Source organism: Hippocampus bargibanti, linkage group LG02 (genome assembly GCF_051943395.1).
Source record: "Hippocampus bargibanti isolate YZ-2025 linkage group LG02, ASM5194339v1, whole genome shotgun sequence".
In the NCBI taxonomy this organism is placed as follows: Eukaryota; Metazoa; Chordata; class Actinopteri; order Syngnathiformes; family Syngnathidae; genus Hippocampus; species Hippocampus bargibanti.
The window spans coordinates 14,708,720-14,731,203 of NC_142735.1; the positions used below are offsets into that span (position 1 = coordinate 14,708,720).

Sequence of the window (22,484 nt, forward strand, 5' to 3'; positions counted from 1 at the left end):
AGGAGGGAGCAGGAGGTTGTTTGACAAATTGTATTAAAATAAAGGTCAGCAGGAACAAAATGTAAAACATCAAAATGATCTGAACAGAAAAAAGTATCAAAAGAAAACCAAGTGTAAAAGTCCGCCAAGGTTAAACAAACACATGCACAGCATACAATGCATGCAATTGCAGACAAAGCATGCAACAAACAATGAACCGACACCGGATGGTCATGGTCAACTGTAAACCATGTTCAAATGCTAATCCTTCAGTCCTCCAAAATTCCTCCATTCACTCTCCTTGCTCATTCTTGTTCGGCCATCAGCTAGCTCTGCCCAACCCAAGAAAATGATTGGGTCTGAAATCTGAGACGTATTACGATTGAGGAGCCATCCCAGTACGGATGGCACATGCACCTATTTTCTTGAGTAGCCGGCGGAACGCCCGACAAGCGTTTCCAGCAAAGCTGTGGCCGGCCGAAGCCTCCCCGGTTGGAGCTCTTTCCATTTCTACACGAGCCATTGATAAAAACATGAAATCCTTGAAGCGTTTCAACAGGACTGTTGTTTGCACTGTCTCTTTCTAATCCCATCCACGGTCTGATTGCACCCAGTGCTTGTCATCAACCGTTCTGACAGAAAGTGTAAATTAGTTGAATTGCACAACAAGCATTTGTGCAGTTATGCAATGTACACCACAGAAAATATATATTTTGTATGTAATGTATGTTTGAGTCAAACACTGTACGAGGAGGTATAAAATACGCCCTAATAATAATAATAATACATTTCATTTATAAGCGCCTGTCAAAACTCTCAAAGACACTAATTCACACCTATTGTAGTACGACAACAAATATCGTGGGGTCTTCAGTAAGCCATTATTCAAGCTGCTGGCACGTAATTACCGAATTAGGTGCCATTACTTTTAGTTATGCATTCGCCTCCTGCTCGGAGCCTCAACTGGGAAGAGGGATTTCCTCCCCGCCCACATACTTTACACAGCCAATCGGAAGTGAGCTCGGCGTCTCCTCCTCAGAACGTCAACTGGGAAGAGGCATTTCCTCCCACGCCCACATACTCGATGCAGCCAATCGTAAGCAAGATCAGCGGATCGGGGCCTGAACTCGTTGGCAACACTTCACCATCACCGGACGTTAACATCCAGCCCTTGAAACCTCCAATGTGTCAGTGTTCGTGCGTGGGCGTGAGCACAGTACGCAGCCAATCGCAAGCGAGCTCGGCCGGAAAAAGGCGTGCAATACAAAATCTAACTTAAAGCATCCAAACATTTTTAAACATACAGTAACCGCAAAAATGTTCGTATGTACCGTTTTTCATAAATCGATTGTTGATAAACTTGGGAGCGTCCGAATACATTTCATACACATACTGTAGTCATGAGGGCCTTGGGTGAGCTGGATACTATCATGATGTTGCTGCAAGAGCGACGCTGTATCTTGGACTGGTCGGCAGTCAATTTTGGAGCACGCGTGTACAGATTTCAAATGAGAAAACATTCTCTCAAACTGTGGCGCGCAAAACAGACTCAACAAAATGTAAAGGGAATGTATTAAACCAAGGACGCATGTTTTAACAGAGAGAAACAAGTACAAGATACTAGAAGCAACATTACGATGACAAAAGGTGACACTTCGAAATGAGACACTGTATCCTTACAGCCAAATGGGAACACACAAAAAGGAAAGTCAAGGTGACTCTCGTACCTGTTATGTGAAAGCATATGAGCTTTTTCTTCACACCGGGCGAGTGAGTAACTCTGCGAGAAAGTTATTGCCTTCACATTCTTTGAGACTTGCATGGTGGAAAAAGCCAGTAGCTCTTCCAAGAGCTACCTATCTATTCATTCCAGCGCATGTTCCCGCTGAATGAACTTTTAGTAGCGCTGCTGATGTCGTTAAAGTGCAGTGCTATTTGCTTCTTGTTGATCATTTGGATCAGGTCATATTCCTGAAGAAAAACCTGGAAATGGAAGAAAGTATTTTTCCGGAAAGCTTCTTGGATGTTGACACTTGTAATTACAACAACTACGAGTGTCATTAATCTACTTTATATCTACAAAGAGGGACGGACACACACACTACTTAATAACTTAACATTTATAAGATATCTTTTCATAAGAAAGTGCACTTTTTTGGTTCTTTAACCGTGCTGCTTTTGCTGACTGCGATGGATCAGCATATTTTAAAGGTTTTGGGTTGATATACAGGTTGGATGTAGAAAGTGTCATAGGCGAGTCTCAAGGAAGGCACACACGTCCATTCTCGACTCCATCTGTACTATCATCATCAATCTCTCTGACCTTTGGCAGCGCTTGAATTTAAGGTCACAAAATGACCAAAAGCAAAAGTTTCAATCTAAGCTCCAAACACAACCAGTAGCTGTTTTTTTGGGGTGTTTTGATGAGGCAGAGGAGAAACTAGGAAGACAGCAGAATGCATCACATTGCCACAACTTGATATGTCATAGAGTACTGATGAACGGTTCAGTTTTCTTTGACATTGTCAGCATACCACGAGCAAGCATTGGATGACGATGGCCAAAGAATAAGATTGCCTTTCTCGTGTCTTACACCAACTGGAAATCAAACAAGTGAAGACGAATGACGGAAAGCTGTATTTATTTTGCCCAAACATGCAAGCTATCTTCATCAAGTAGATGTTACAGATAGAGCCACATTGATTATTAGACCGTAATAAACCTAAAATAACATTTGAAATTAGCATGCTATTAAGTAGAGCACAGAACAAATAAATAAAGCAATATACTGTAGTTAGGAGTGCACTATCAAAAGCGCACCAATATTGCCACCGTGCATTCATGTTTTCTGTTCTGGAGCGCAGAGGTAGCCATGGCGAGAATGGCTCATTCAAATCAGCAAGTTGTTTGCGCAAATATTCTAAATAGAAGTGCTACAAGAACTATTGTCTTGTATTGTATTGTATTGTATTGTATTGTATTGTATTGTATTGTATTGTATAAACACGGCAAACCGTGACACTCGGAGAGATGTGTGGTGGAATCGTGCAGAATCACATGAGCTTCATTGTAGTTTTTGCCTACAATCAGCAAATCCCGTGATCCTAGCCTGATGTCAACCTCTAGTCTTGCATAGATCACTTTTGGATGTTAGCTACACAATGATGACAAGCAATGCAAATATAATATAATTACATTCACTCAAGGGAATCAAGAAAGGAATTTCTTGCCACACCCCTTTTCGGTTACCCTTGGTGATGCCTTTACCAGATTCATCTATGTTTACGCTAAATATTCAGATGACAACTGTCATGCTGAAACCTAAAAAATGACTGAATAAACCAAATTGACTCCCAATGCGTCCCTACCCGCGATTGCAACAGACTCGCAAGCCTCTCACAAATGGCATTTTCAAGTGCATCGTTTTGAATGGTGCTTAGAAATGAAATGGATTATTATTTACATTGCTGCCTCACCAGCCATGCCACCTAATGCGACCGCAGATTTCGTACGTGCCACCACTAACTGTAAGGGCTCTAATTTCATGCCCAGTAAAAATATGGCACAAGGCGTGGTCTAAATTTGCACAGGAGGAAAAGGGGCCCAGAATAAGCGGCATATCACAACAAGAGGATTGTAAGCATCTGCAATGATTCAGAGGCTTCCAGGCATGCCTTCGGTATCTTTATGAATACAAAGAGATGACATCCACCACCACACGTCCGCAGAGGTCAGAATAACGACAACCAAATTCGCAAAATACATTTCCTTCCCTGCGTCAATGGTTAGAGAACAGTTGCCGGTTGCCAGCGATATGTACTTTGTCATGCATTCTTCTGAAAAATTCTGCCCCCCGGTTATTGATTCTGTCTAACCCCGTTAATAGCCTAACAAGAATGAAAAAGTATTTTCCTTGGTGAACTTAACTGAATATTGCATGGCTACTCCATGCAAACTGCTCCAAAGTGCAGCGCACACCCTGTGTAGTACCCAGGCCTCTTTTCTCGCATGGTCATTGCTTGAGGCACGTTCCAAGATGTGTGTGCTTTTTTCGAATCATTGATGGTTTCAGATAAAAATCTTTTTTTCTACGCTCTTTGGTTCATTACAGCTCTTCAAAGAATGTTTTCTTTAAAAAAAAGAACATTGTACAGAAGTTCTTTTTAACCACTGCTGGTTTGCCAAAATTGTAATGAGACCTCAGAACATAAAGTGCTGGTGTTTGTCTTCAGGCGGTACGGCATTGTGCGACATTTGTTTTTGACGAAAAAACATGGGCAATCTGCGTAATGTTACTCGGGAGTATGTTTTTGAGACAGTTTTGCCCCCAAAAAAATGACAGCGACAGACACATTTTTCTCTTCACTACAGACAAACATGCACATCCCTTTCCCGTGGCATTTGATCACGTTACAGTCTTCGCTGCGCCATTGTTACGTCAGTCATTCAATGAATCAATCCTTGATTTGGGTGGCAACTTTCATACTTCAAAAGCAACACAAAGTACTTCGCCAAGTGACAAAAAGGAATGTCTGCCATGGAGGTGCAGACTATGACAATGACCATTCCCTGCCCTGACACCCCCATCCCATTTGCAAAAGCACTTCCAGTTTAAGTACATGAATAAAATCAATGAAAACCATTTGATCATTGGAGCAGAATTGCTTGAACAACAGGGTCTTGTCCTCAAAGAAATGGTTGAGGGAAGAGGAGGGGGCGCGGATGGCAATGAATCTTATGTAACCACAGCACCGGATGGGGTACAATAACTCCTTTTACAAATTCAATGACAAGGGACTCATGCTATCATTTGATAGTGCCAAAACCACACACGTGATTCATTTTCCGATGCATTTGCTTGAACAAATGTAAAAATGATCACCAAAAACAAGAAGCAAAATGACTTCCATCAATAAGCTACAGCACAATACTGTTCAAAAACAATGTATTTAGACACTCCGTTTCCTTCTGTTTTTGCTAGTGCGTCTGTGTCTCGTTGACACAACAAACATGGATTCTATTTTTTGTGGGTGTATTTTTGATTAGCTGTGAAAAGTTCCCCCAACTTTTAAGTGGTTTTGCAGGTCAAACATGTAAGGATGTGTAGACACTGGCAAGATAGTTGGGTGACAGGGGAAAGCCAAGCAACATATTTTCTGCCGATTGAGCGGCAACATACACACTATATTTCACTATATTTACTTTCATTCCTTTCATCACTTTGCTGCTGTGAAATGTAAATTTCTCCACTGTGAGACTAATAAAGGCATATCCAATCCAATCCAATCCAATATTTGAATGCAGAAAAAATGGGCCTGAATGATAATAATTTTGAAGCTTCATTTTATAGACCTTTTTTTAATCATTAAAATTTGGCAGCATACACATTTATAAGACGTGTTTGTTTTCACTTTACGAAGAATTTAAATAAAATGTGACAAACATTTATGGATGGATGAAACTTATTTGATGGACGGACACATCAAGCAAACAATCAGCTCACAAAACTTCACATTACATTGAAATCTTGAAAATGGGATTATTTAGTAGGATAGCACACAAAAAGTGCATCGTCAAGAGAAGACAGACATCTTTATTTCCTTTCGTTGTTAATAAATGTTTGCAGCAGCATTTTTGGTCAACGATGAAGCTCCGATGCACCCAAAATAATATATTGTCAAAGCGTTACAAATGAACATGTTTTTGGATTTCTTTTTCATTTCAACACTTCAACTATTTCAAGCCCATTAATGTGACCTCAGTAACAGGCACACTCATTTACACTTTTGTGAATTTATTTTCATGAAGTTCAAAATCATTCAAAAGCTCTCCACTGAATGTAAAAGATTTCTGAATAGATCAAAGTCAGTCAGAGTCAGCTTTATTGTCAAATAAATATTATATATATATATATATATATATATACAGTAAAGTCTCGTTATATCGATATTCAAGGGAGTCCGAAAAAATATCGATATAACCGGGACTATCGATATATCCGACCCTGTTTTCTCCGTGCGTGCATAGAAATAGTATCGATATAACCGGGACTATCGATATAACCGGGACTATCGATATATCCGATATCGATATAACGAGACTTTACTGTGTGTGTGTGTATATATATATATATATATATATATATATATATATATATATATATATATATATATATATATATATATATATATATATATATATATATATAGTGATATCATGAGAGGCTGGCTCTCAGCGGGACAGGACAAGAAGTGCAATGGACGACAGGTTTGGATACAAACAAAGATTTTAATCAAGGGTTTCAGGGGGAATTCACAAGCAACAAAGGTTTGAATAGTCTTCCAATACTTAAATCAAAATAAAGTCTCTTCTGAGGTAAAACTGAAGACGGAGTTCTTTTCCAAGAGTCTCTAGGCCTCACCCCACTTGACGTCCTCCTCATGTAGCCTAGCCACCTTTAGCGAGGTCCAAATCCAGTATCCTGTCGTGTGGTCCCAACTCGCAATGAGTTCCACGCCGCAATCAACTTCTTCACAGAGCACAGCAATCGAGCTTGTCTTTCCCCAAGCTCCACACTCAGAGGCTCTCTGCCTTAAGAGCCTTGCCTGCCAATCCCGCCCTGATCAGCTGCAGGTGTGTGGTTTTAATTGCTGCCTTCCACCAGATGGGGCCAAGACTCTCTCTGGGTGGAGCCATCTTAGGGGGATGTATTTGCCCTCCAGGACACCGCCTCTCGTGACATCACAATATATATATAGATGGTTTCTTGTTTAATATTGTTGATGGTTTAATATAGACATAACGAGGGAGAATTAAAAATTTATACATGAGTTAATTGAAAAAAAAATATGGCTTCTTCTTTTAAGTCTTCCAAACCCTTTTTAAAACCAAGAGCCACATGAGGAAAAAATCAAAGGAGGCAAAGGCCACATGAACAATGATCTTTCTAACATTTGCGTGTATCTGTAAGTTTGTGAAGCTGTATTCCTTATTGCTGTATAATTAAAATAAAATGTAACCACCAATGATTTTTCTGGACTTTAGGATGGCCAGCGACCCTTGATTGCTGAAAAACAAGGAATTAAGAGATGAGAATAAACAGTCTTGGGTCTGCCCTCCACTGCACCCTCCCTCCCAGTTTCCCCAAAAGAATCAGAATGGAGAATTACTTGAAACCGAAAACGGTTTAGATACGACACAAGTGATGATGTAACTATGAACTATGAATTATTTTACATCCAAGTAAAAATGCAATCCTGAACAATTCTAAGAAAAAAAACAGGGTGATATCAGCATGGTTTACACTTCACAACTGTGTTTCAGAATCGGGAGAGAGAGACTCAAAAATGATTTCAGAGCATTCACATTTGGTAAAAACGAAATGACAAATGGTGAACCACCTCAGTATCATTCACCCTTTTGATGCCACCTGTAACCTGATAACATACAAGCAATTCACTGAAGTAACCGCTGTCCCTAGAATAGTTCATAGCAACCTAAAAGTATCTAATAAATAAAGTAGAAAAGACTGCTTGCATACATTACACACCACATACCTGCACAATTTGAGATAATAATAATAATAATAATAATAATAATAATAATAATAATAATAATAATAATTAATAATAATAATAATAATAATAATAACCAATAATTTGTCTCATGTTAGATTTTCAAGATGGATTATGGTGAGTGTACATTTCGAGTGAGTCATGTCATTTTCTCACAGATTCAGATGTAAAATTGCAATCAATGACGTGGAGTCACATGCAGCATATTATTCTTTGTTACAAGAAGTCTATTCATTCCTTCTCCCATGTAATCATTTTATCAATTCACTCCTACTCTACTTCTGTATTTTATTTTATTTTATATCTGAAGCAATCTCGTTCGTCAACGGACATTTCTCACATTGACTCAAATTCATCAATGCGCTGTTTGGTGTTGCCCTGACGAATCTGACGTAGGGTCTTGTATTTGTCACGGCCGGCCTTTACGTTCTCAGCATGGATCAGGTCATTTGCGGTCATTTTGCTCTCGTCTACAGCTCGAGCAAGCTCACTACTCAGGAACTGAAAGAGAACACAAACACACAGAATGAAATCCTCATCGCTGAAACTATTCAAAAGGCTCAGCAAGCAACCCCCCGCCACCGCCAATCCCAATCTGAAAACATTCTTTTGTCCGTAGTTATTAAATCCATTTCCGTGTTGGAGATTCTATGCAACATTGTACGGTATCCTGTTTTGCTTGGAGTCCAATTTTATTCCAGGAGTAATAGACTTTGTGGACGACATATCCGGCGTGAATGGAACCACTTGAATGGCAAGATACCTGCAACACGTTTAATTAAGTTGAGTGCGTTCAGTTCCTCGACAAAGACTCTTTTTTGGGTGCCAATTATGATATACATATATATATATATATATATATATATATATATATATATATATATATATATATATATATATATATATATATATATATATATATATATATACAGTAAAGTCTCGTTATATCGATATCGGATATATCGATAGTCCCGGTTATATCGATATTTTTTCGGACTCCCTTGAATATCGATATAACGAGACTTTACTATATATATATATATATATATATATATATATATATATATATAAAAAAAAAAAAAAAAATCCTCGTCTCACCCACCATGGGTGGTGTCTGTCCCCATTTCAGCTCGGGTCCTCTACCAGAGGCCAGGAAGCTTGAGGGTTCTGCGCAGTATCCGTGCTGTTCCCAGCACTGCGTTTTTCTGGACCGAGATATCCGATGTTGTTCCCGGGATCTGTTGCAACCACTCGTCGAGTTTGGGGGTCACTGCCCCAAGTGCTCCGACCACCACAGGCACGACTGTCACCTTTACCTTCCAGGCTCTCTCCAGCTCCTCTCTGAGCCCTTGGTATTTCTCGATTTTCTCATGTTCCTTCTTTCTGATGTTCCCATCACTCGGGACCGCTACATCCACGACAACGGCTTTCCTTTCCCCTTTATCTATGACCACGATATCTGGTTGGTTGGCCATTACCATCTTGTCAGTCTGTATCTGGAAGTCCCACAGGATTTTTGCTCGGTCATTCTCCACCACCTTGGGAGGTGTTTCCCATTTTGACCTTGGGGTTTCCAGTCCATACTCCGCACAGATGTTTCGGTAGACTATGCCAGCCACCTGGTTATGGCGCTCCATGTAGGCTTTCCCTGCCAGCATCTTACACCCTGCAGTTACGTGTTGGATTGTCTCAGGTGCCTCTTTGCACAACCTACACCTTGGGTCTTGTCTGGTGTGGTATATCCCTGCCTCTATGGCTCTGGTGTTCAGGGCCTGCTCTTGGGCAGCCAGGATGAGTGCCTCTGTGCTGTCCTTTAGGCCAGCCCTCTCTAGCCACTGATAGGACTTCTTGAGATCAGCCACTTCTGCTATGGTTCGGTAGTACATCCCGTGTAGGGGCTTTTCCTCCCATGATTGTCCCTCTTCCAGCACCTCATCCTCTGTTCCCCATTGACTGAGACATTCTCTGAGTACATCATCCGTTGGAGCCTTCTCTTTGATGTATTCATGGAGCTTGGATGTTTCATCCTGGACAGTGGCTCTCACACTCACTAGTCCCCGGCCTCCTTCCTTACGGCTTGTGTACAGTCTCAGGGTGCTGGACTTGGGATGGAACCCTCCGTGCATGGTGAGGAGTTTTCGGGTCTTAACATCCGTGGTCTGAATCTCTTCCTTTGGCCACCTTATTATTCCTGCAGGGTATCTGATCACTGGCAGGGCATAGCTGTTTATTGCCCGGGTCTTGTTCTTGCCATTGAGCTGGCTTCTGAGGACTTGCCTCACCCGCTGGAGGTATTTGGTCGTAGCCGCTTTCCTTGTTGCTAATTCGAGGTTGCCATTGGCCTGTGGTATACCGAGGTACTTGTAGCTGTTTTCAATGTCTGCTATTGTTCCTTCAGGAAGTGAGACCCCTTCAGTGTGAACTACCTTGCCCCTCTTAGTCACCATCCGACTACATTTCTCCAGCCCGAATGACATTCCGATATCACTGCTGTAGATCCTGGTTGTGTGGATCAGGGAGTCTATGTCCCTTTCGCTCTTAGCATACAGCTTGATGTCATCCATGTAGAGGAGGTGACTGATCGTAGCTCCATTTCTGAGGCGGTATCCATAGCCTGTCTTGGCGATTATCTGGCTGAGGGGGTTCAGTCCTATGCAGAACAGCAGTGGGGAGAGTGCATCACCTTGGTATATGCCACATTTGATGGACACTTGCGTTAGTGGCTTGCCATTGGCTTCAAGTGTGGTTTACTACATCCTCATAGAGTTTGCAACGAAGGCTCTCAGGGTCCTGTTGACCTTATACAACTCCAAGCATTCATTGATCCATGTGTGTGGCATCGAGTCATATGCTTTCTTGTAATCAATCCAGGCTGTGCACAGGTTGGTATGTCGGGACCTGCAGTCTTGAGCGACTGTTCTGTCAACCAGCAGCTGATGTTTGGCACCTCTAGTATCTCTACTAATGCCTTTCTGTGGTTTGCTCAAGTATTGATCCATGTGTCCACTTATCTTAGCCGCAATGATGCCTGACATGAGCTTCCATGTTGTGGAGAGACAGGTTATTGGCCGATAGTTGGAAGGAACTGCACCCTTTGAGGAATCCTTCATGATCAGGATTGTTCGCCCTTCGGTTAGCCATCCTGGGTGAGTCCCATTCATCAGCAACTGGTTCATTTGTGCTGCTAGGCGCTCGTGGAGAGCTGTGAGTTTCTTTAGCCAGTAGGTGTGGACCATATCCGGGCCTGGTGCCGTCCAGTTTTTCATACCTGAGACTCTTCCTTGTATATCTGCCGCTGTGATGGTGGTGTGATGGATGGAACAAAGCGGAGATGGACGAGATGCGATATATATATATATATATAGGTGTATATATATATATATATATATATATATATATATATAGGTGTATATATATATATATATATATATATATATATATATATATATATATATATATATATATATATATATATATATATATATATATATATAGGTGACAGTCGTGCCTGTGGTGGTTGGAGCACTCGGGGCAGTGACCCCCAACTCGACGAGTGGTTGCAACAGATCCCGGGAACAACATCGGAAATCTCGGTCCAGAAAAGCGCAGTGCTGGGAACAGCACGGATACTGCGCAGAACCCTCAAGCTTCCTGGCCTCTGGTAGAGGACCCGAGCTGAAATGGGGACAGACACCACCCATGGTGGGTGAGACGAGGATTTTTTTTTTTTTTATATATATATATATATATATCAGTGCCGGTCCGTGCATTTCACACCTAGGCCTGCTTAGTCCGACTTGAACAAATATCCCTCGTAATACCATAATTTATGACACAACGGCTGGAGATATCATTTACAAAAGAAAGCACACGCACGCAGTACTGGGCGTGGCATCACCTTAATCGTCTACAACACAGGCTATTTTCCGGAGCAATTACACATCAATAAATCTGCATTAGCAATTAGAACTTGTCACTATACGTGATACTGCACTTAAAAATAAAAGGAAATTTAAAATCATTTGTCCACAAAGTTTTATGAAGTCCACCACAAATATGCAATCTTTAACAAGATTTTACGCTAAATTACAAAATGTCACTTTAATGTAAGAAAAACAACAAGACGTTCACAAAACGAACTATTTGTTGAAAATAAAAGTAAACAAATCTTTTTCATTTGTTCTTGAGAATAGGCTTACCTACATGCGACAGCGAGCTGTCCTCTCCTTCAGCCATTGTGGGTTAAAAAAGCGAGTAGATATACTTGGTTTTTCTGCTAAAGTTTTCGGGTCTGATCTGTTTTCAGCTTGGTTGATTTGGATGCCTCCGCTGAGGGCTGAGGTAAAGTGAGTATCCAATCACAGGACGCGTACGTCATGTTCAACGCGAGGCCCTTTAGCTGGCCTTACTGTGCCAACTCGTGATCTGATTGGCTATCACAACTGTATATCAACTACATGTGCCCGTTCTGTACAGCGCACAGACGCCCTCACTGTTAATTCTGAAGGCGTCGGGCAGATTTCATACAGCCTGGCGACACAAACTAGCTGAATTCTGATTGGATTAAAAACTCTGACCTAAAACTACAACACTGAAAGGAGCATAACCAAATGGATATAATATAACATCAAGAAAACAGTATGTAGAATAATTATATATATATATTTAGAAAAAATACTTTTTCAATGAAATTGACTTTTATTATAATTATGATAATGATGTCTGATTATGTGGTTTATGTGGATTATGACGGCCCACCACTGATATATATACAGTAAAGTCTCGTTATATCGATATAACCGGGACTATCGATATATCCGACCCTGTTTGCATGTAATTTTCTCCGTGCGTGCATAGAAATAGTATCGATATAACCGGGACTATCGATATATCCGATATCGATATAACGAGACTTTACTGTATATATATATATATATAAAATCATTTGATTATATAATATTTGATTATATGATATTTGATTTGAAACCATTAAAAAAAACCTCCATGTCAGCAGAAAGGATTCATTATTTAACTAACATCTTTTTGGGACACATTTCCGTGACAGAGACAAATCTCGAACCAAAATCTAATTATCGTGAATATGGCGCCACATGACTGGAATCGGTTCTATATTCCTTTATCCATACCTTCAAGTTTTTCTGCAGTCTGTGGTTCTTCTGTGCTTCTGTAACTCTTTCCTCCTCACTACGGTCACGTATGGTGCCGGGAGACGTTAACTCAGCGCTGGCCTCTGCGCTGCTCTCATCTGTCTCATCGTGATCATCCACATGAGGGTGGGTCGGATCCTGGATGTGGATTCCCATTATTTTAGACTTTAGTTCCTCTTTGGTTTTCTCTAAATTGGCTTCTGCCATCATTGCCTGTCAACAAATACATTTACAATTATTGATTTTTCACGGCCCCAGTGAGCAAGAGCTGGATGGCGCCTGTTCCAGCTGACTTAAAAAAAGTTTACTATTTAAACTATAACTCATGAATGGAGCAGATAATTGGTTGCTTTGTCATGGTTTCTTTCTTTGCATGGGCTCGGTGTCATGATCTGGTTGGCGACCAACGGGTGGCGCTGTCGGCCCCGCCTGCACCTGCACAGGTGCTGGTCGTTACAATCAGTGGCAGTCAAAAGAACTCACGGCACGACCATTCGTTGTCGGGTCATTGTATGCTTTGTATGCAATTGTATGCATTGTGTGCTGTGCATGTGTTTGTTTCACCTTGGCGGACTTTTACTCTTGGTTTTCTTTTGATACTTTGTATTTTTTCTGTTCAGATGATTTTGATGTTTTAGATTTTGTTCCTGCTGCCTTTATTTGAAGACAATTTGTCAAACACAACCTCCTGGTCTCCCCTGCCTGCTTTTTGGGATCCGCAACCACCATCACCACCTTGCAAAACGTGACACTCGGCGGTCGTGGGGTCATCCTCGAAGGTTTGTGGAGGTTTGATCCTCAAAACGTGAGATCATGTCTCAATGTCCTTGTGCAAGATACGGAGCCCCAATTGCTTCCAGTGGACCCAATGCATTATGCATTAGTGGTGGCCTCCTAATTGTGTTTGAATGTGTGTGTCATTGACTGAATGCCAAATTTGGGCACCATAATCAGGATTAAAAGTGCTTCAGAAGGACATTCCATTTTGCATTCAAAGCATGTTCAGTATATTTATCATTTGAGTTTGCATGGTTTTGGAGTATATTTAGGTTATGGAATGCTTGCGGAATTTGAATGTGAAAGTGTACCTAATGTCAAAATGTAGAATACTTTTCTTTCTGAGGACACTGTTACAGATTGAAGGTGCAGGAAATGAATATGTGGCTACTTTAACAATGACACGTTTCAATGTGAGCGTCTAAATCCAGGGTTTTAAGTTGGATCTAAAATAAATTCATGAGACTGTGGTTTGTAAGAAAATGTCAATCACTTCTCAATCTTGTCATATTCTTGCCACTGTTGGATTCCTTTCTTCTATCTATCTTCACTTCTACAGTGCTCACTTAGTATCGTCTGACATCCCTCTTAGCTCATTTTTGAGTCATCCTTTATCTGGCTCCTTCTTCTTCTATTAATTCTCACCCTTTTCTGCCATCCCATTGCTTCTTCGTCCTTTGTCTTCTTGGCATCTTCCAGCTGGGAGATTTTCGAGGTAAGCTCTGCCAGCTCAGTGGCCTATCCGCAGGTGCACACAAATGGGGAAAGAGTTAAGAGTGCTCCTAATCTAAGGTCACTGTGCTCTCTCTGTTGTGACAATAGATTTGGATGTGTGCGTGTGTGCGTGTGCGTGTGTGTGTGTGTGTGTGTGTGTGTGTGTGTGTGTGTGTGTGTGTGTGTGTGTGCGTGCGGACTGTGTGTATGTGGGTGTATTTTGGGATCAATGGGGCAAACTTGGGCTAATTTCATTTCATGTAAATAACCAAAAATTGTTAATACTGACTTCTTGCCATCTAACACCATCGAAGTTGCATGGCAGCTCTATTTTTTACTTACAAGTAGTAACAATAGTGTAGAATTGCAAGGAGGAGACACGTTACACACATTCAGGTGTTAAGAGAGGCGAGGAGATGCTCTCAAAAGAGATTCGTTTTCAAGAGATTCTTCAAAGTGCAGAGGAGTGCCTTATTTCTGACAGATAGTCGTACTTTTGCCCCCTTCAGAAACAACCAATGAGAGCCAGTGCACATGCGCGTATGGGAATGACGTACATGACCTAGCATCAACACGTTCGTACAGTAACAAAGCAGTCACGCTTCAAATCATACGATTCTTTGCTGCTGTGAAATGTAAATTTCTCCACTGCGAGACTAATAAAGGCAAATCCAATCCAGAAATGAAGGTTCCTCTAACGAAGAATTGGGGACGTGTACCAGCTCTTCCTGACTCTTCATCTCTGACTGGGAGTGTTGTAGCAGGGCTTCTTTAGCCTGCATGGCAGCTTTGTGGTCGTTTTCCAGGCTCTCGGCTTCCTCTTGTGCAAGCGACCTTTCTTTCTCTAACTCAAGGGCCCTGCGAGTTTGTTCTTCGAGATCTGAAATTCAACATCCGCACACAAGATGAAGGACACCATGTGCAACGTTACTGTACACGGTTTCTCGGACAAAATTCTTCAATCATAAATATTTCAACATGGCAATCAATTGTTATATTCAAAAAGTTGTCAGACCGTCTTGAGCTCTCTTTGTCTGCTGCTCAATCTGCCGCAATCTCTCCATGAGCTCCATGGTCTCACGAGCAATCTTCTCTGTTTCCTTCTCAGCATTTTCACGCTTTTTTTTCTCACTCTCAAGCAGAGCCCTGACAGGAGAATTGTGCATAAATACACGTCTGAAACAACTCCATCCCCTGACAGTTCCCCCCTAAGTACAGAGAACACACTGTAAACTGTAAAAAAAGAGAGAGAAGTCCTAATCATTGCCTTTTACTGTGTACCTCTCCATCTGCCTCTTGTTCTTCTCCTGTCTCGCCTGGGCCTTCATCTGCTGCACTTCAATGGTGTCAGGTTTGCGTCTGCGCATGTACAAGTCGTGGTTTCCCATACACAGTGCCAGTATGCGTTTGTTGATGCGAAGACGAGGTACATAGAAAACAAAGTCCTTTCACACAAAAACCATCAAACATTTATATTGTGATTGATGGCACAATACCATATACTCATTGTACCATTTTGATATTGTGGACTTCTTCGACACGTGCCAATAAAGTAAAATTTGTGCCATGTGATACACCTGTTAGGTCGCAGTTGGGAAAGGCTTTCAATGCGAAAAACATTCTATGCAGGTCATTCACTCAAGCTAAAACGGCTAACATCTTGACATTTAGTTTGTTTGCTAAAGACCAAATACATTTATCGGAAAGAAGAATTCTTAATTAGTCCCCTACAGCACATGTGTCAAAGTCAAGGCCCGGGGGCCAAATGTGGCCCGCCACATCATTTTATTCAGCCCGCAAAAGCAAACCGAACTTGTGAAATCTCATGATGCTTGCGAAACTCTGGACCAAAATATCAAATTGTCCCACGTAAGCCACAATAACAGCCATTGTTTTTTACTTCAAATTTGAAAACTAGTTATTCATTAATTTGTTGTGCGCTCTAGATGTAATATGTGGTGGGGGTGAAACATTCTAATGGCTTCCCCAAATTCATAACGGCCCTCGAGAGGAAACTGGAACTACAATATGGCCCGCGGCAAAAATTGACTTTGACATCCCTTCCCTACAGGAACCCGACTCTCCTGGTGCAGAATTTGTTGCGGATCTTAAAGCTTTTCGCAGTATGTAAATCAATTTGCGCAAATAATCACGGAAGCTAGACGTTGTGGTCAGAAAGGCTACGTTTACATTGCAGGAAATGAGGCCTCATTGTATTTTGGTTCACATGGCCAAAAAAGGGTGTCCTCACACGTTCGCTCAATTCATTGGCACAAAGCCCGACATCAATTGACGACATGCGCCAATGTAAACGCAAGTAAATGTAATTCAACACGTGGGGGCTCGCTTTATAATGATCCTATATTAACAGAGGAGGCGAAGGAGTTGTTTAGCAGAAATTACATGTATTTCAATTAATGTGGTACATAGACAGGATCTTTCCTAGAATATTACTTGGTATGATAGTATGGGAAAATGTTTTTGCACTTTATAAATAACTTAACAATAAAATTAATAATAATTATGACAAGGAAATAAATCCGCCTGAAAGTGAGGTCAAGAATACTGATTATTTTATAACCACAATGTCCAACTGTGTTTTGATTTTGCAGATCCTTTCATGAAACAATTCAAATTCATGGGTGCATTAAATTGCTTTATGACTGGTCATTTTATGTCTTTTTTTTCAAGTTTATCAGTTTATCAATCAAGTTTAAAGCTGTTGGAATCAACACTTTTCCTCTGCAGATTCCCAGAGGGGACTAATTTAAGAACTGGCTTGTCAAGGTGTACAAAATGTTCATTTTCAGTTTTTCCATACCGGAGATTTCTTGTCAATGGGTTTGATGACAAACTTCTTGTCATTGAAGGAAATATTTCTGATTTCGCTCCAGGGGAAGCCAATCTTTGGGGTCAGCCTGTAGAATATTGGAATATTTCATGAAACAGCCCAGATACTAACGCATATAGTCAAACAATTCACACATTTGTACATTTATACTTGGTGCAAATGAACCCATCCCACCTGTAAAAAAAGTCATGCGTTTCAAATCACAGCTTAACAAAAATGCAAGGTGGCAGAATTATTTATGTATTTATTATAAACTTGTCAGTAGAGTTGCAGCAACTAATTAACAACTCATTGCTAATCAAATGAACAGATACCTTTGTGTAATCGATCACTCATTTAGGTACTCTATTTCCCTTGCCCTGTTTGAAAGATTTTTGTATTCTTTTATTTAAACTGAACTGATCAAGTAAAAGTAACTAAGAACACAGTCTTGTTGCCTTGCCAATTTCACCATATTTGGGACCGCAGTACAGTGACCAGCACATCAATTCCGTACATTTACAATTAGAATGGCAGAAATACAGTAAATTTGTGCATCCGCCCGATCCAATGCATCCAACAGAAAAGGTCATTGCTACCAGCAGTAGATTTGCTTTATGTTCAAATAAACAGCCCCACAATTCACATTGAGTAAGTCAATTTGTGAGTAAATTGATGTCAGCCTGCAGCACCCAAGGAACGACAATGGACTCTCCATAAATGCCTTCTAATTGTGTTGTGCTTTAACTTGAGGCGTTTCACAACTTTCTACCACAAACTGCATTTTGACTGGAGCTGAAATAGCTCCACGAATGGCTTCGTTCGCGCTACGCCATAATGCCATTGTAGAGTGTCAAAGTGAAATCGAGCGACTAACGGAGCATTGTGGAATGCTGCTGCGCTTACTAAAATATATGTGCGTGTGTGTGTGTATTGTTTGTGTATGTAATAGATAAAATAATCATTCATACAGACAGTCATTTCAATAAACCGGCTGTGAATGTTTCTGTAACAGATAAGCGGAGTAGGCGGAGAAATGCCACGCAAACACTGAAAGCTAACAACACATAGAAAGGCCGGGGCTTATATTCGAACTCACATCCTCAGAACTATGGGAGGGGTTTTGCTAGCCAGGTGAGTACCTGTCGCTTAAAGTCGATCTACGTTAGGCCCAGTTTAAGGTATTGATGGGAAAACAGTGACGCTGTAAAGCTTGACCCCTAAAATGTTGACATTCATTTTTCCTTGGCTGATTTTGCTTGAAACAAACACCTTTATAATGTAGACCTCAGTATAATATGTCCCACAACATAGTGAAAATGCCTTTGTTACAAAAAGCCGTGCTAAGCTAAATACCACTGCAATCTTGTTTATGAACTAAAAGTAAAGCGCTGAATTCCCCTCGATCGCCGAGACTCATACGCTGTTGTAATCCTGGAGGAACGGCGCGACTCTGAGCATATGATGTCTAAATGGTGATTGTGTTTATCTTGGGTGCCAAAATACTAGCAACAATCCTGCCCTCAGCCAGTGATGTCGCAAACGGGCTGATACCCAAAGTACTTAATGTGTGACGTCTGCCACGTGGATCGATGAAGGAGCCTGCTGGCAGCCGCAAGACCTACTGTGAACTGCACAACACGTCACGGCGTGTTATGATGACGTGTTAGCCGATAAGTGATTTATGTTACATTTGGGCATTTTTCTACGTCAGGGCCCATGTTACGTTTCATTGTGTTTGATTGAGGCGCCAATTTTGTAATGCAAATATGCTTATTTATCTCAAGCCTTGCTGGCCCGATAAGACATGGAATGAATTGTGTTCCAGATGTGTGTGTGTGTGTGTGTGTGTGTGTGTGTGTGTGTTGAAATCACATTTGGTTTTGAATTTGACATCATTTAGTGACGGATTAGAAAAAAGAATTGAGCAGACTTTGAAGTGTCCCAGCAGGACATTAAAGACCTACTTGTCCTTTTTGTCATATATGTTGAGGCCCAGGGCATCCACTCCCAACCAGAGCTCAGTTCCTTTCTTGTTCTTGATACTGAAGTAGTTGACTCCATACATTTCAAGATCCTGAGCGATCTTCAAGTACTCCACTAAGGCGTCCTCCCTGTGACAAGGAGACATGTCATGAAGCCTGAGTAACTTACTTGCAGGGAGGGGTGCGTTGTCTCCAAGTTACCTTAGCATTCCCTTGTGCTCTTGATGCCACACTTGAATTCTTTCCTCCCACTGATTTTCATTCAGTTTGTGCTGCTCTAAAACCCTGGGTTTATCATTGAAGGCGACACACGGTGAGAATCCAGATGATTGAAAGAAGTTTACATTTGTATCCGTGGGACGGACCGACTACCTTTGGGGAAGAAGCTTCTCTCTTGTTAGGTAGCCTGGAACGTGATAATCTTTCCTGAAGTCCCCAAGTTTGACCTGAACGGTATATGAGGCCAAAAGCACCGCAGTCTCCGGTGGACAGTAAATGTCGTCATTTAGGATGCTCTCTTTTACCTAAAGCAAGAACAAAAGTTGCTGTTGCTCGTTGTTAATATTAATAACATTTTAACTCATTCACAGAAATACCCGCGCCACTTCAGAGGTTTATCTGATGCACACAAACTCCCTTGTGAAAAAAACCCCAAAGACAATAAGCCTCTGTCATTTGGGAATCCCCAGAGATTTGTATGGCATTTATTGTTGTTGAGATTGCTCATTCGTCTGTGCCGCTACAATGTACCAGTAACCACCATAAAACTAAAACTCACCTGTTGAAACATTTTCTTCAATATTGAACTTGCACCTTTGACTTGAATGCGAAGTATTTTAGCAATATTCATCATTTGTAATGAGGTATGAATATTTTTCATAATCGTTATCCATTTTTGATTAAAACATTTGAGATTCTGTTTTATTTTGTTTGTTTCGCATGTGTATTCACTAACCTGCAGAAAGAAGAGACGTTGTGTTGCCTCCTGGATAAGTTCTTCAGCAACATCCTCTGGGTAAAACTTTGCCCTGAACTTTATCAACAGAGGGTTGTCCCTCTTCACATCTTGAGTAGTCACCTGGGATCGGCAACCCCCAACAAAGGGATGAACACGGCAAGCGGATAATTAACCTCAATGGAACAAGAAACTCACGTTTGTGAGCATCTGTCAAGGCTTTAATTGAGCAGATCATGTGAGAGAAATGCCAACAAGCTAACAAATAAACGTTCTTCTTACCCTTTTGTTGAGCTTTAGCCAGGTGGAGAAACCTTTGCTATCCTGGTACTGGAGACCAAAGAACCAAGTTTCCCTCAGCCCGATTGTTCTCACTATCTAAACATCGACAATAACAATTGCATAAGATTGCGGGTGAAATGGCCAATTTGCAGGTGCGATAAAGCGTACCTGATCAAAAAGTTGCTTGCCCGTAGTGCTGGGCAGGATGGCAAATTCCAGCTCGGCGTCCATGCTCGTAACGCGAACATTTATCTGCCAGAACACACAAGATAGAGGAGGAAAATATCACCATTGCGCAATTGTCGCTGGAGAGGTTTACAAAGATAGATGACGAGTAACAAGTGAGAAGAAATGAACACTACTTATTTTGTGCGATCTTTGTATGCTCATTGTAACTAGGGTCAATGCGTTGGTTCGTCGACAGCAAAAGAGAGTTCCTTACATTCTTCTGTTCAACCAGGAGCATCCACTCACAAGAGGTTGGTGGAGACTACAATCAAAAAATGAAGCCCACAGTAGATTTTTAGATGGGGGTTCATTCGATAATTAATGTGTCAAGAATGGGTCAGAATTAGGGGTGGGGAAAAATGTCAGTGTGTGACGATACCACATCTTGCGATACAATGTCATTGCACTAGCATATAACACATATTGATATTGCTCCATGAAACTACACATAATTAATACGTTATAATGACAATTTCAAGTTTTAAATGTGGTATGATTCTCCTCTGCGCCTCGCAAAATCTAGTTGATTAGCAATAAAAACACTGTATTTGACTTCATTCTGCTCCATGAGTTTCCTTGTCTTCAATTACACAGACAACACGATGCAGAGCCAATTATATTATTCCAGGCAATAAATGGTCTGTCATATCGTGACACTATAGCTATTATCTGCAAAATAGCATGACATTATCTTCTACGATTCCCACCCCTAGTTAAAACAATGTTGCCAATTCTACTCTGTATTGATACAACTTCCATTGTAACAAGATAGGACGGAATAAAAGAAAATTAAATTTCTAAAGCATGATAATTCTGTCAACACCAATAACATGAACATCAAAATCTACTGCCACCGTGCAATTTGTTAGCTCACATGAGGATGCTCTTAAATGTATTTTATCTTGCTCTGCTCCAGATGACAGTGACTCATTTTTCAACTCAACAGGTGTCAATTCCAAACCATTACTAAATACATAAACATTCAGAATGTTTACAGAAATAATGAAAATGTGCTACTCACAGATGACATTTCTCAGGTCTATCACAAAACAATTGTCTCCTTTTCTCTGTGGAGTCATATGAAACTGCTTGCAATACCAACAAGGATTAGACGGAGTGAGAAAAGACCAATGCATTGTTCCCAAGTACCTACTTCTCATTTAATCCTGAGGCTCAAGCATTGCTCAAAGGCAAACGTCATCTTGAGAACACTTGTCCTCATTACATTTTGATCACGTGTCACCTAATTTGAACCAACACCATAATCTTTGTCTTTTACAAATGCTTTGATGCCAATTGTAAGTTTAAAAAAATAGAGACACATACGTATAGGTAGACGGATTGCAATGGAATATTTGATGGATGGATATACTTTATTCATCCCATGTGGTAGATTAAGTTGACACAAAAGCAAAATTCACACACATATAAGCATGTGCGCCAAAAATGTGACTAATTTAAACAGTAAAATATTGGCACTCAAAGTATGCTTGGCCCTTCAAATTATCTGCATTTTAGGGTTTCTGTTCATTTTCCCTTGGCCAATCAAGTGCTTACGTGGTTCCGGGATATACCAATATACCATATATTGTCGGCATATGTACAGCATGCAAGTGCAAATGTATTTGTATTCTTGAGTATACGTATCTACATGTTCAGCATCTTTATTGCCGAGTATGTAGAACACACAAGGAATTTGTCTCCGGTAGAACACACTGCACTAGTATCATAAAAAAAAATTGAGAAACATTGAGGCACATGTTGACTTTCTTTATTCTTTGGTTTCTCTTTTCAGATTGTGATATATTACATGAATGATCTATTATTATACAGTATACATGTCAGCAATTTAAAAAAAAACTGGCTTTTTTTAATTAGAGGGATTTTTTTTACTTCATTAACCAAAGCAAAAGCGTAATGATTTCAGAAAGGTGTTGTTTAGCCTTGGCTAAATAGAGGAGATGAGAGGAGGTGGGTGGTAGGACTTAATAG

The 22,484-nt window shown here is 40.7% G+C and overlaps 1 protein-coding gene across 3 annotated transcripts; it reads right to left on the reverse strand.

Moving 5' to 3' along the window:
• Positions 1-6,271: 6,271 nt before the first annotated feature.
• LOC148901652 (moesin a-like) lies at positions 6,272-21,620 on the reverse strand. 3 transcript variants are annotated; one of them, XM_088989561.1, is made up of 15 exons: positions 21,514-21,612; positions 20,707-20,754; positions 20,433-20,516; positions 20,265-20,360; positions 19,983-20,105; positions 19,400-19,551; positions 19,229-19,312; positions 19,010-19,156; positions 17,034-17,130; positions 15,494-15,657; positions 15,228-15,358; positions 14,932-15,092; positions 14,144-14,236; positions 12,701-12,859; positions 6,272-8,054 (listed from the first exon to the last, which is right to left on the reverse strand). In XM_088989561.1, the coding sequence occupies exons 1-15, from the start codon at positions 21,520-21,522 to the stop codon at positions 7,890-7,892; spliced, it is 1,713 nt and encodes a 570-aa protein (XP_088845687.1). In that variant the 5' UTR covers positions 21,523-21,612; the 3' UTR covers positions 6,272-7,889. The 3 variants fall into 3 exon arrangements, with proteins under 3 accessions (XP_088845687.1, XP_088845685.1, XP_088845686.1); XM_088989559.1 differs by having other exon boundaries at positions 12,701-12,934; XM_088989560.1 differs by lacking the exon at positions 20,707-20,754 and having other exon boundaries at positions 12,701-12,934; positions 21,514-21,620.
• Positions 21,621-22,484: the final 864 nt, after the last annotated feature.